This window comes from Brachypodium distachyon, chromosome 1, assembly GCF_000005505.3.
Source record: "Brachypodium distachyon strain Bd21 chromosome 1, Brachypodium_distachyon_v3.0, whole genome shotgun sequence".
Classification (NCBI taxonomy): Eukaryota; Viridiplantae; Streptophyta; class Magnoliopsida; order Poales; family Poaceae; genus Brachypodium; species Brachypodium distachyon.
In genome coordinates this window covers 61,367,628-61,382,343 of record NC_016131.3, presented here as the reverse complement: position 1 = coordinate 61,382,343, position 14,716 = coordinate 61,367,628, and the positions used below count along the sequence as shown (strand labels likewise).

The 14,716-nt window shown below is 42.6% G+C and overlaps 2 protein-coding genes across 2 annotated transcripts; one reads left to right on the top strand and one right to left on the bottom strand.

Annotated features, from left to right (window-relative positions):
- Window positions 1-1,625: 1,625 nt before the first annotated feature.
- LOC100836376 (branched-chain-amino-acid aminotransferase-like protein 1) lies at window positions 1,626-9,677 on the bottom strand. Its single transcript, XM_003557780.4, has 19 exons — window positions 9,415-9,677; window positions 8,863-8,961; window positions 8,292-8,363; window positions 8,104-8,196; window positions 7,833-7,970; window positions 6,933-6,991; window positions 6,711-6,813; window positions 6,176-6,364; window positions 5,974-6,074; window positions 5,830-5,884; window positions 5,485-5,571; window positions 5,320-5,371; window positions 4,879-4,964; window positions 4,687-4,740; window positions 4,492-4,575; window positions 4,320-4,391; window positions 3,363-3,443; window positions 2,630-2,665; window positions 1,626-2,028 (listed from the first exon to the last, which is right to left on the bottom strand). Exons 1-19 carry the CDS (start codon window positions 9,493-9,495, stop codon window positions 1,900-1,902), a joined length of 1,671 nt encoding a protein of 556 aa, XP_003557828.1. The 5' UTR covers window positions 9,496-9,677; the 3' UTR covers window positions 1,626-1,899.
- A 3,980-nt stretch (window positions 9,678-13,657) lies between these two features.
- LOC100846268 (skin secretory protein xP2) lies at window positions 13,658-14,530 on the top strand. The gene has a single exon (XM_003561566.4). The coding sequence runs from the start codon at window positions 13,805-13,807 to the stop codon at window positions 14,372-14,374; it is 570 nt and encodes a 189-aa protein (XP_003561614.1). The 5' UTR covers window positions 13,658-13,804; the 3' UTR covers window positions 14,375-14,530.
- Window positions 14,531-14,716: the final 186 nt, after the last annotated feature.

The following is a 14,716-nucleotide window of genomic DNA, read 5'->3' as shown; positions in this document are numbered from 1 at the left end:
GGATCTCGCCGGCGGCGAGAGCAGCAGGCGGCCGGGACAGCACGAGTTGCGGCGTGCGACGGTGGAGGCGAGACCTAACGTGGCTCTGATACCATGTTACGAATGAGCAACTTAGATCGATTGAAGTGCCAAAAGTCAAATATACATGTAGAGGCAAATAAGCAAAAGCAAAGAGACCCTTATAGGGCCGGGCATATACAAGAGAAATATACATCTTAACATAGGGAAGCCGTTGCCTAGTCTTTTGTCGCAATACTTGTTCTCTCTATCATCTACTTAATTTCTAAGGTACTATACTCTAGTAAGTTCTTCATGTCTTAGCATACTTGCACTGTTTGCATCTAAGGTTTTGTCGGTCTGGATGTTTTTATACCATGTGATGCTGAGCAGAACAGCTGCGTACCTTCCCCTATTCGGTTTTGTCAGTCTGCATTTCTGTAGCTGATGAATACCATGCTGAACGAAACTTGCAGCTTCTTGCTTTCGGAAATTGTCGGCAGATGACATCTCCTGACTGGAATTTTAGGACAAGCTAGCCACTCACGTACCATTGACACGAGGACCCACAGGTCGATGAGTCGAGTGATATATCTATTACTATCTATTAAATTGGAGTTGGTGGTGATTGGCACGGACGCGGTAGGTCAACTTTGTTAAAATTACAACAAATATGTCACTTCTCGTTATTTTCTCTCCTTTCCGTCTTATTCACGATTCCTCCTCCTCCACCTTATGACTGACGCCACCGTGCCCGCGTGAGCCCATGCCCGAGCCTCCCCCTCCACCCCCAGCCCGATATCTCCTCCTCCGTCTTACAACCGATGCCAACCGACGTCACAGCACTCCGAGCAAAGCCGTCACGTCGCCGCCCGCTTCACCTGTTCTCCCACCACCTCCATTGCCGCCAGCCGCCGGACTTGTGGGAGACGGCCGAACTTGACGGCGTCATGAGCTGCTTGCTCCATTCTACTCGCCGCTTCAACTACTCACTAGACCTCGCAACCCGGTGCAGCCGCATGACCGCATCCCCAAGCGTCCCGACCTTCCCAGCTTTCGCCAACCACCTGCGCACCCCCTTGCAGCTGATTCCAGCCACTGGGTTCCGTAGCAACGCACGGGCACACCTACTAGTATTATATAAAAACAAAGTTTGTTTTCCTTCCATGTGCCATTCATAATATCCCTTTCCAGCTTACCTGGCTGGGAGAAGCATGCCATTGTTGTGTTGGCAGACTGTTGTGCCCTTACTGTGCCACAATATGACGATTGCCTTGCAGTGGACGGACAAAAGGAAATCAAACAGGTTTGATTTCTGTTCTCCCCTGGTAGAATTTACAGGTTCAACAATATCAACCACTACCTCATTAGGTAACGGGTAGCTTCCGGCATGCTTGAGAAGAGAGAGGGGGAATGCAAGTGAGCAAAGGAGAATGTACGGCAGTGGAGATGGCTTGTGAGATGAAACGGCAGGTAAAAAAGAGCAACCAGTCGATTTCTGTTTTGTGACATGTCTTGACCTTAGATCAGATGAGATATGGAGATATTGATTACTGCTCTGTAAGGACGTGTCTTAAGTCCTAACCTTAGATCAGTCGATTTCTGTTCTCCCTGGAAAAGTTTGTAGGGCCACGCAATAGCTTCTCAATAACATGAACAGGTTCAGCGAGCACAGAGGCATGCCATGAATTATTGAACCCACAATTTCCAATTCATGTTCGGTGATATCGATTTCAGAGTTCATCAATGAAAGCTAGACACCACACAGCAGACATTATTACTCTAAACTGGTATAATCAGGCTCCTGGGAGATGGTCCATAGATTGTGAATGCCCCCTTTTTTTCCGACTTCCGAACGACTTTTTCTCCTTTCAAACGGAAAAGGAAGATCTGCACAACTGTTTATGCCTCGTCGTTCTTGGGTATTGGTACTCCTAACCCAGCTGTTAGGACTTTGTATGCATTCTGGATTTGTCTTGTTACTGGGCCGATTTTCCCATCACCAGTTTTACGCCCGTCAATCATTACCACCTGTTGTAAATCAGGATATGTCACTGGTAAGAGGTTCGTAGTGCTTGTGTGTGTGCCGGATTTATAAATGAAAAAAAAGGAAAACCTAGCTAATAATAAGAGAAGCATTTTGGAAAACAATACTAGTCTAATTAGAGTGGCAAAATATTGTTCCTAGTAAAGGACAGCACTTGAAAAACAATAGCAGGTTCATACGGACCTGTATTTTAAATCTGTGCATTTCATATAAAAAAATCCATAAATGTAGGACCCTTAAATGCCAAGAAATATGCAAAAACAGGATCATGTTTCATATGCACATCGTCGAGAAAAGAAAAAACAATTGCACACAAGTTTTAGTTCATTAATATTGACCTTTTAGTACTGGACACATGATCATATTTTTGCACAAATATTCCCACATGCACATGTTCTTCACGTGTTTTGATAACTTTGTATGCGCACAGACCAAAATGGGTTCATATTAGTTTTTGTAAAATTCACATCGAAACATCCATCAAATCCATACTCATTTTTTCAATTATACAAACCACTGAGATCAGTACAAAAAATGGATATAAAAACATGACCATCCAAATATAATGCAAAAGGGTCAGCTCACCGGTGTAATTTCACCCATTGTTCCAGTTGTCCACACCTACATGTGAAAACTCCCATTACTAGTGCACAACTTTCACATATGCATATAATCAAAACACCAATTATGTTCCTAAAAGGTGCACAAATCCAACCACCCTACATGGAAGATCGTTTAAACAAATAAACATGTCAATGAAAGAATGCATTTCAACTTACTGTAATAGTTGAAAATGTGCCACCCGTATTATTATAGTAGTTACTCAACAAGAAGATATATCAAGTTTTCAGTCGAAAGGAAGATACTCGGTAGAAAGTTTTTAAACTTACTGTAATAGTTGAAAATGTGTAACCCATATTATTATAGTAATTCCTCAACAAGAAGATATATATTCAGTTTTCAATCAAAAGGAAGATACTCGGGCGAAAGTTCTTCTAATTCAACATCACAATGTGCATGATCTATATAGTCCATATAACACATGCATGTAGTCAAAACTTACAACTATAACATAATTGAAGCTTATATTAGAAAAGTAAAGGCTGCACAAAAAGGAAAAGCAGTAATGTCAAAATCTTGGATGATTGTACTATTCAAGTAATATACCCAGACTTCTGCTATTTCATCTTGTCAGTAGACAAATGCAAATTTCAATACAAGCTTAAAAAGGCAGGCACCAGGAAAATATTACACCGCTGCAAAGCGAAAGCCTCAGTAAAAGGACAAGATGAACCAATGCCCGAAAAAGATATCAAACCTCGTCTGCAGCATGAAATTCAGATAGACTAATTCGCCGTTCATGTAGTACAAGTTTTTCTTTCACAACGAGATCCATGACCTGTTATTTTCATTCAATATGAAAAATATTAGCTTGAGTTAAGAGGACTATTGAGTTTTCTGCAGAACCATGCATGTATCCTAGTAATTGTAGAATGATTCACTATTAGTAAGTTACCTCTTCCATGCATGTAGGTAAACACAGCATATTTCTGCAAGTCATCATGATTTAACAATACATATTCATAATATCTTCTACCCAACATAACAATAGGCAAAAAATTGGTGGTATCTGTCTTCATGTCAAAAAAAAAGAAAGGAAAACAAGCCATTATCCAACAAGGAAACTGGGTAGAAGCTGCACAACGCATAGAAGAAGATACTAACGCTACACTATGATGACTTCCCGCTTCCATATTTCAAATATTAACATTAAAAAAAGATAGTCTAGAACAATCCCAAGATTAAAGAATGTAACACGCACAAAAAAGATACAAAAAGACAAAACAAAACTGAAACAGGTGCTGTTTATCAAAGTGGGAAGAATCATTCATCTGATTTCCATAATAGATAGGAGTATATTGAACCCATATGTCGTCTTACCATGAGCAGATTGTATCCATTGGGAAAATATAGGTTTGATCTTGATTTGCTTTTGTATATACGTATTCTTTTATATTGTAATTTGACCTAATAATCCAGATCGGTTTTACTAGGACAATAAGAATCAAAAGGGTTGAACTACCAACTCATTTTAGTGATGAGTATTCCAGTACATATTTAGCTGTAGGAAGTAGTGGTTTAGGCTGTGAGTTGGGTACTGGTAAATAGCTTGGGACCTTGAAATAAGTATTGGCAATCTGGCACACAACACAATAGGACAGAAAAATCTCTAGAAGTTTTCTTGCTGGCCATCCCACGTTAGGATTAGACTTACAGTTGCACGCGTTATTCCTGGAAGGCAGTAGTCAGCATGAGGTGTCAATACAATGCCCTTCTTAACCATAAACTGCAGTTAAAACACAGGCATTTTTAGAACGACAATATGTCAATATTGAGCTATCCCAAGATATGCTAAATTGCTAATAGTACGTTCTATGTACACTTACAATGTTTGTCGCATTTGTTTCTGATACAAAACCATCTTGATCTAGCATGATGGCATCCTCAACCTGTGCAAGATTACCCTCTATCTGCATTAAAGCATCAATGTTTGAGGACCCATTGCAATATCTGAAGGCTTCATTTTAGATAAAATTCAAGGATCTTGCTGATTAGAGCTTCAAATCTGAAGGACAAAAGACCTTTGCTAGAATGTTGTTAATAAGATTGTTGTGATGTATCTTTGAATCTATGCTCTGAAATAAGTCATGAGAACAGCCAACGTCAATAGTTAGTAAAATTAGACAATAAAATAAGATATTCATACAGAAATATAACAGATGAGAAACCAAAATCCACCAACTGTAAAGTAAGTTTGTAAAAATGTGCCTTACATTTGGAGAATTACGACGCGTGGTGGCAGTTACCAACTTTATCCCATGTGAGTTATCATAAACTGGTGGTTTCCACTCTGCAAGCACTAAAAAATAAAACAAAAGGTCTTGCCATTATTGCATCGACATGTCTTCCAGTGACAATTGAATGGATCAAAACTCACAAGGATGGCAAATATGACAGTTCCCGCAACTAGTCACCAGTTACCAACCATTATATTAATGAACTCAGATCAGTTAATTGACTCATATGGTCTTACACGCCAGCACAGTCAGTACAGGTATCCACTACTGGTGCTTAAATATTTGTAATGTTTTATACTGTATCCTTGTGCTATAGTATGATATAATTGGGCAGAATGCAGAAGATAATTATATGCATATTTAAGAATGTAACAAACACACGAAAAAAAAGCAGGATCAGAATGTGAATATGAATACCAATCAAGGTGCAACCATATAGATTGAAAGATGGACTCATTCCAGATGTCACCTGCAGTTAAGTGACACAGCCAGTGAACAAAATGAGTAAGTAGGTCCTGGACAAAGATGGCAAATACGCACTGCAGAAGTTACAATACTGATGAATCTGTATCTGTAGTTTACCTTCTTTCCACGGGTGAGAGTGAGCCTTATATGAGCATTATTGAACATTCCATTTGCGTTAAGAGTCTTAAATATTGAGTCCTTAATCTGCATTAAAAATTTACATAACAAAAGCTCGTTCAGTAGTTCAAACTTCATAATCACCCTTCAGCAATCCTCTTAGATGAAATATTGTGAAACTACAGATTAGTATTTTAAACCAGAATTCGAAAGATGCCTACCAAACAAGCAGCGACATCAATCAAAACATCAACCATCTTTTGCAGAGCTAAGTTTGATTCTTTCTTGCAATAAAAGGTAGGTAAGTAGAAGCAGTCATTTTATGGGGTAAGTAGAAGTAGTTACCCAATCACGACTGGGGACATTGCTGAAGGCCATAGCTTTTGCAGAATCGAACAATCTATAACAGAATAATAAAGAAGTTCACTACATAGATCATGAGTTGAAAACAGATGGCAAGACAAACAAAATAAATGACTAAGTCGCCACCTATCCAAGTGTTCTTCAAGTTTGAATACTTTCCCATCATATATACGTAATCCTTCCCACACAGCATCCCCTCCTTGTACAACTGAATCGAGCACTGAAACCTTTACCACAGATGATTAGAAAAAAGAACGGGGAGAGCAGATCAAGTGTGACCAGTGTAATTTTGTAATGCTGATTGCATAGAAAATTTACCAGTACATACCTTTGCACTATCACGGGGCAAAAGCTCATCTCCAATCCAAACAAGAATCTTTTCATTAGCTGGAACAGGAAGAGGATCATCAGACTTTGGTGACTGTGGGGATCCTGCTGTTCTTCTAACTTGGCGCTTCAGCATATTGTAAAAGGGCAAGCTTTGCTCAAGGAGGTCATATAATGCAAATGGAAAAGTCTGTAATCAAATAAGGTCAATGTTACAATAAGATCTGTTCTAATTACCAAAAGATACAGCAAAACAAGATAAAATGAACTGCATCTTGATAACTTGTTACAGAAAACTTCTTTGAAATGGTTTTATTCATTGAAAGGGTTAAACGCAGACATAATTTTCTCATAATACTCATGCTGCTCTTTATACCGGAAGGAATTAGGACAAGCCTCTGTCGTAAGAGCTAATAATTTTTAGTGCTAATGCTTATAAGCACGTCCTTCCCAATACAGTTATGACTGACTAAATATGCAAAGTTAACTAGAATAGAAATACTGGAAATCAAGAGAGATGTTTGATGCAAGCTTACCATAGGATAATGACGGGATTTCGAGAAACCCATAGATTTATGTACATTTTCATACCACCAGGGGGCCCAAATACCATCAAAGTCCTTGGGGCCAGCTTTCCATCTAAAAGAGTTAAAAATAGTGCCAATTGGTATAAGAAGTATATCATGTTATTACTATGCACATTCTAAATACATGAGCACCATGAAACTAATTTAGTTATTATGCACCAACACGCATACTTGAGCATTTGTGGCTGGAAAGGAATACCAAGATCCTCACAGAGTCCTCTTAAGACAGCCTGCATTTGAGGTTCAAACAAACTGCATTGAATTGGATTGCAATTCACAAATGTAAATGTGACAAAATGACTGAAATAATGTTATACTATTAAAATGGCTTCATGCATTAAGATGTTTAAATATAACATAAATGGAAATCGCCACAGGCAGCATGATTTCTAACAATAGAAACTGAAGTGAATTCAGATTTATCAGTTGAGTAAAATACACCACTAGTCCATGAACTCGGCAGAAATGAACACTTTAGTCCACGAACTCGGAAAACGCACACTTACACCCCTAAAGTGGGACAACTGTGTCACTTTAGTCCAAAAACGGTTCGGCGAGGCTTAAACACGCCACATCGGCTTCGGACACGACCGCGGGCTACTACTCGATTTACTCAATTTTCTTAGGACTTTTCTTTTGCAAAATCACCATGCCTAAGCCGCCCACGAGGGGCAAGGCGGCCACGCCCAGATGGGGATCCTGAGGCCTTGAGAACTACTCTGTTGCTGCCGCTGCCTCGCCTAAGGTTACTATCAAGCGCACAACGCTCAGTTTTGATGAGAGGATGCTGGTGAAGGGGTCGCTGAAGCCGGCGTGGTGCCTACGTGGCGTGGTTAAGCCTCGCCGAACCGTTTTTGGACTAAAGTGACACAGTTGTTCCAGTTTAGGGGTTTAAGTGTGCGTTTTTCGAGTTCGTGGACTAAAGTGTTCATTTCTGCCGAGTTCATGGACTAGTGGTGTATTTTACTCTTTATCAGTTTGGCAGATCATACATACATTTATACTATTATTAAGTGAGATTGATAATCATCACAGAGACAAAACAATTCAGGTAACCAATAATAGATTTACCTCAGGATCCCTTTGGAGGTCATCTGCATCGATCACAGGTGGAGGGCTCCCAAGCTCACATAATTCACTGTATATTGCAACAAGTTCTGCTACACCGAGCTCCATGAAGGATGGTGGGACAACTTTATCAAATGATGGCTGAGGTATATGCAATTCTATTAGCAGGAGGCAATATGTTCACATAGAACATGCAAAGCATCAGGGAAAAAAATAACTTGTGCTGAATTAGCAAATACAGCAAGTACAACAGACCAAACAAGGGGGGAAATACCAGGATATTCAGAGGGTTACGTATCAATATGAAATGTTTCCCCTCCTTCATCAGGTTGCCTGTGAGGTTAGGGAGACGCTGCTTCGCAATGTGCTACACATGAAAAGAAAATTTAAGAGATCCATCAACATCAGTGTGGTACTCATTTATAGACTTATGTGCTAACACTTTGAGACTTGAAATCACACCTTGCAGTAACGATATTTTTTCTCTCCTGGTCCAAAAATCACTTCTTTGACAACTTTGTTGCCATCAGGATCCTGCACTGGAAATAGTCAAATAACTGGACAGCATTAACATAGTATTATCAACATTGATAGTGTGCCAAAGAGGTAACCAGGATCATAGGTGCAATGTAGCATTTCCCATAGAGAGAATTTTCCCCTAAAAATGCTCCAGAAAATGACTTGGCACTTTTTTGGTGGTGCCAAGTCATTTTACTGTACTTTTTTTTGGTGGGAAATGCATATAAAGATAATGCAATTTATATAAGCTTAATATCAAAAACAACTTCCCCATCTCTCAACAATTTCACTGTCTGAAACCAACCCCTCATTCTGGCTCAATTGGGTCCAGACATGGATTGGGAAGTGTAACCTTATTTGTAAACTGACAGAAATTATCCCCGCGAAAAACAAAACTGACAGAAATTGTGAGGTCACTGTGGCGGCAGCAAATCATCAGGTTATGCAACGAATGCCTTCTTCATTGGAAACCATAAGTTGCAGAAGACTGAAGCCTCGTTCAATCAAAGCTTACCATTTTAGACAGAAGCTCCTCACGATACGGTCTGTCGACGCCAGTAACACGCAGGAAGTTAGCGTAGAGAGGCTCGTCAAGCACATCCATGTCATCCCTCTGGAACAACAAGTCAAGAAAGGTAATCAGAACTCAGACACGGAGTTAAACCAAAATCGACGAACAAGTTCCTGTAAAAAAAATCGACGATCAAGTTCACTTATGTGGCAACAGAGCCCGCATGATTGGCTAGCTCTAAGCAACTAATCTACTCGCTGCGACAATAAGCTTCCCATCCTTGTTCAACGCGAGGATTGCCGTAATAAGCACACGCCTCGACGAACCCACAAGAGCAGAGCAGCTTATAGCAGTTGACCAAACACACGGGCATTCGGCGCAATCCTCGAATATCTTCCCCCGTTATCTCAGAAGTCGCAAGGCGAACTCGCGAAGCCATCAGGCAGCGGCTACAGGTCGACTAATTCACCGGACGCGAGCACCGCGCGCGCGTGGCCGTGGATGGGTGGGGATTGGGGAGACGCAGCGCGGCGGTGGCGGTGGCGAGGCAATCACCTGGGAGAAGGAGTACATGAGGCTGGTGCTGAGGGAGCGCGGCGCCGACCACGCGTGGATCACCTCCGGCGACGACGCCATTCGCTCGGGAGTGGGTGCTCTCACTCTGCGTCTCGGACGGGAGGGTAGCTTCCCTTCTCCAGGATTCTTCTGATCCGATGAAGAGATCAGGAAGGCTATTTTTTACTCCATGAGTAGCTGCGCACACAACCCAACAACAGGCAAGTGTGGTGTGGGCCGTGGCGTGTGGCGAGATGGTTGATGGGATCATCATGGAGCACACGTGAGTCTGAGAAGAAGAAGAAAAAAAACGTACGGAGTAGGAGATCGGCGGATGTGTTTCTTTTCTTTCTTTTCCCTTTTTATTTAAGGAGAGAGTAAAAGATTCGGCAAGTAGCCTGTCAATTGTCAAATTTTGCATGTTATCCTGATTATCCTCTGCCCTACATGCTGGTACTAGCTTTTGCCAAACTGATGGGGTAGGCTCTGTGCTGGGGCGAAAAGCGGTCTGTTATATGGGCCGCTAAGGTGGCACTGCCCGTCCAATATTAGTTTTTTTTATCAATGTTTTAAACAAAAATTACTCTATTAACATACAATTATATGACATAGTTTCATATCCATTATATTGCTACCGAAAGATATTTGCTTATGGTAATGGCTTTGTTTACGTTAGTCACATATTCATGAAGTAATTTGTGGTCAAAGGTTTGGTCAACCGAACCCTAATATGCTCCTTATAGTTGGACGGAGGGAGTACTTCCTCCGTCCAACCACAGTTGGCATATCCACGAGAGCAGTGCCCGTGCAGCCGTTGTTGAGGATTTTTTGTTTCCCTCGCCTCCGGCCGCCATCTTGGCGTTGCGAGGTGGGGGGACATCGGTTTCTCCTAAGAGTATCTAAAAGTGTTTGCTTATATCAATTGTTTAGTTATGATCGGCAACGCAATGGCGGAGGTTGCAATGCCGTCACGAATAAAGGTATTCTGGTTCTTTCTCTGCTGGGATGGTGCCTCAACAGGAGTTGCTGCGGAGCTAGAGATTTTTTAGTCCCCGTAGGTTTAATGTACCCCATTTTGCGGATCTTGGGTGTGTACTCGCAGTCCATTTATATGCATCTGTTGAGTTTTTGTTAGTGTGTCATGCTGCTTTTGTTGGTTTTACCTTTTGTAATTTTGAAATTCTTCTCTGGCGTTCTGTGAAGATCTTACTGTTTGACGACCTGCACTAGGGGATCATCCCGGCCCAAGTACGTTCAACGTTCACGGCTTCTCATCATTTTGGATGAGCGACTCAAGGGACTTCTTGAAATATTTAAAGGTAGTCAAGTTCATGCAAAGATACCAATGGTGATGTTGCTACTCAAGTCTGATTGTAGTCTTTGTGTTGAAGCCTCAACGGTTTTTCATGTTGCAAAATTTGATATCACAGAGAAGATGTATTTAAGAGATTTCATAGTAATTCTTAATAATAGGAGTTATTTGTACTTTCTAGATTTTATGATTTAAAGCATTGTACCTCTAATAGTTCTTGCATTTGAATAAAGTTACAGGTTATTTCTTAAGAAAAACACAGTGGGCATATTAGATTTCGGTTGATGAAGATTTTGATCAAAAATTACTTCATTCATATGTGACTAATGTGATCTACATTATAACTATAAGCAAATACTTTTGAAAAAAAAATCAATGATATCAATTTTAGGGGTCATATAATTTAATATTAATGGAGTAATTTTTGGTCAAAGCATTAGTCAACATAAAACTATTAAGTGAAAGATCGGTATAGTCGACTAGAGGAGGGAGGGGCAATCTTAGGGTTTACTAGATTCTCTAAAGGGAATGCAACCCTAGTATGAAGTGCAATAGCCCAAGCAAAATATAGATAATGAAATAAGACAAGTAAAAGGACAAGAATGATACCACACAGGAGACGAAGATTAATTTACTCTGGAGTTCTACCTTTCGAGGAGGTGTATGTCTCCGTTTGGAGGAGTGCTTTGCCACAAAGGTATAGACGCCACAAAGACTCACTCTATTCTTCTCTCACAACACCACAAAGGCGAGATGAGCTCCACTAATGGCTTACTTGAAGACGAATGCCGAATCTTTACAAACAAGGAGAAGGGCACAAATCCACAACCAAATTGGAGGCTCCTTTCCGAATCCTCAAGCACCTCCTCACAAGATTGGAGGCCTTCAAGAGACACCTTCCGGCTAGGAATCCCAAAATCCGAAAAGTAACAAAATCCACCAAGGAAAACGAGGGAATCAACTTTTGATTCGGTGAAACCCTAGATCTAGCTCTTCTCAACCCTTCCTCAAAGTATTAGCTAGGGGGAAGCACTAGGGAGAGAGATCTCGAGATTTGAAGCTTATGGAGGTGCAGAACACTTAGAAATGTCGGGCTTAGAACCGTTGGGGACGAAAACCCCCTTTTATAGGAGTCCCCGATTTCTGCCCATTATGTGTAATTTCTGCACAGAGCGATACTATCGCCAGCGGTAGTACTGCTCTGGTACCGTGCCAGTACCGCTATATGACAGTAGCGTTTTGCTACCCCATAGCACTGGTGCGGTACCGGGGCGGTACTATAGCGGGTACTACCGGCAATGCCGCCCTGGACTGAAAACAGGCAGAACCCTTTGGTTCTCGAGTAGGTTTTAGTTAATCTTCACCGGTGGGATTGAGGCTATTTGGTAGGTGCAATTTGGTGGTTGTGTGTACGTGAAATTGATTCACCCAAGCCTTCCTCTTTATAGTACGGATTTTCCTACGACTCAATAGAAATAAAAAAGCCGTAAATCCTTCCACGCTTATTTTCTTTTTGAGGGCAACGAACCACTTTGCTTGATTTTATACAATTTCTGAAAACACTTAGCATAAGGTAATCCACATATTATGTTGTCACTAACACCAAAACTTATTAGAGATCGAAATACCCTTTGGGTAAGCCCACTAAGGGCTGATGGAGCTAGTACTATACTCTGCGCGTGACCGTTGCACGAATCACAAGCAGGAATCGGCGGTGTACACACAGTGGCGGGCAGTTCGGCCTAAACTAATGGCATGGTTCTTGACGGCTAACAGCAGATGCCAAGTTGAAGCGTAGAGGATTCACAATGCTTTACACTTGGCCCGTGCTCTCATCAACCATCCGATCTACATCAAACCTATAATCTCGCGTGGTCAATTCTTGCAACATCAAATTCTTGAATGCATCATTTCTTTTCTACATAAGTCGTTGCACATTTTCGCAGGAGGTAATAACATGAGACATACAACAACTTGTCTTGCGCGAGAAGTTTCATACAACAACTTGAAAATTGAGACCAGTTGGTACATCAACTTGTTAATCGGGTGATTAGGGGTCGATTTAGTTCGAATTGCGACACGTGTTTGTCATACTGGATCCTGAGGCGGTATGTCTTTCTGCGTTTTAGTCCTCGGATCGAAAGACGTCTTTGGTTTACATCCCATGCGACCTTCGCGATGGAAATACGCAAAAAAGACCATGTTTCCTGTACATTCCAATTTCCTTCCGCACTCCTTCGTATCCTCTCCTTTCCTCCCTGCTCCCAATCATTTCTCCGTCTTCCCTTCTCTCCCACCTCGAACAAGACGGCGGCCAAATTACGTTTTTTTTTGTAAATTCAGAGATAGAACAAAGCCATGGCATGGGAGGGAGAAGAAGGGCGTTTTGCAGCCATATTACGTGTTTGTTTTGTAGGATTTTATTGAACGAAGGTTTTATTTTGTAAAAATGAACAAGCCATGGCACACAACTTTGCCACGCTGGCAATGACACATGGTGATCCGAAGCCTGTCTGACCAAAATTCAATCCGTGATCCAAGTTGATATACCACATCGCCTCAATTTTCAAGTTGTTGTATGACGTGCTCGCGCGAAACAAGTTGTTGTATGGCTGGTGTTATTACCTCTTTTCGCTAGGATCATCTAAAAGCTCTAAACGAAACTTGCAGCATTTCAAACACACGCTTGAAGATTTTTTTTTTCTTACTACACTTGTTCGGTTGTTCCGGTGTAAACGCTCTTGGTTGTTTCTCAAGATGGGCGGGGCGGGACAGGTGGCCGTCTAGTTTGTTGTACTCCGTAATATGTAATGTGAGAGGAGATGGAAATTTTCCTTTGGAATACGATGCCATTTCTCGTCGGTTCATACATGATCTCACTTTAGTTCGTGCGCAGAGCATCTGATCGATCTGACGGCAAAGAGAACACGATGTAGCGTGATTCGTTTCATCTCGTTCGAGCCACTGCCTATATATGCAAGCAAGCTAGCTAGCATCTGCCTATATATACAAGCTAGTTAGCGCAGTTCTTTCTCCACTTCGCTGCCACCTGAAGTTCGTGCTTCCGTACGGGATAAGATGCAGATGGCCAGCAAGGAACAACAACCAGCTGCCACTGCCACCGGCAAGCCGCCGACGATCTGCAACAGGCTCCAGAAGGCTTTCCACTCCCGGCCGGCCTTTCGGCCTCTATTCCGCCTCACAGGCCGGGCCCAGGACGGCGAAGCCCACGGAGCTCCTGCTACAGGTACTGGGCCCGGGGGAGCGCCGGCTGCAGCCGCGACGCACGGCGGTGCACCGCCGCCTCCGATTCTGCTGCCGGCAGCATCTCCGGTAGGCAAAGCTCCAGCGCCTACGCCGCCGGTGACGCTGCTCCCGGCACAGGCGCCACAGAAACCGGCCGCTGCCAAGGGAGCTGATGGCAAGGCACAGCGTGAGGGCCAGGTCCCGGCAGTGAGCATTCCTGCCGCGGCCACAAACGTCGCGGAGAAGAAGCAGGCGGCTGCAACGGCAGGGGGCATGCCGGTGCCCGTTCCTCCACCGGCGGTCGTGGCCGGAAGGACACCGGCGGCGGACGCCAAGGCCGGGGACAAGGCGAAGACCAGGGTGGTATCCAGGGTTCGCAAGGCCATGGCCTCGTCCAAGTAGAGAGGAATGAACGTTACTAGTCATGTGAAGCGGAAACAAGCCCGAATTACTGCTCCCTAATTTGCACGTACTATCTCCCGAGCTGTCTATTTTGTCTGGTTGCTGTGAGTTATTAGTTATACCTGTCAGCTGTCGGCTGTCGCACGCTCGCACGTACGTCTCCCTCGCACAACTCCGCGCGCGTTCCAGGCGACCAATTACTTCATCATCCCTTTTGGCGATCAACAGCGTTGATAATTCAACTGAGTAACTTTAACTGAATAGCGGCAGAGCTGCTGTTTTTCTTCTTCGAATACAAAATAAATTGTCCGAAACCAACATTTCTCAGGATCATTGGAACAA

Bases quoted from the DNA above. Each gene is read 5' to 3' on its own strand.
- LOC100846268 (XM_003561566.4), top strand. From the start codon at position 13,805: ATGCAGATGGCCAGCAAGGAACAACAACCAGCTGCCACTGCCACCGGC.
- LOC100836376 (XM_003557780.4), bottom strand. From the start codon at position 9,495: ATGGCGTCGTCGCCGGAGGTGATCCACGCGTGGTCGGCGCCGCGCTCC. The intron at 7,971-8,103 runs GTATTTCCCCCC...CATATACCTCAG, and splicing joins GTAACCCTCTGAATATCCTG to CCATCATTTGATAAAGTTGT. The intron at 5,885-5,973 runs GTGGCGACTTAG...ATTCTGTTATAG, and splicing joins CTTGAAGAACACTTGGATAG to ATTGTTCGATTCTGCAAAAG.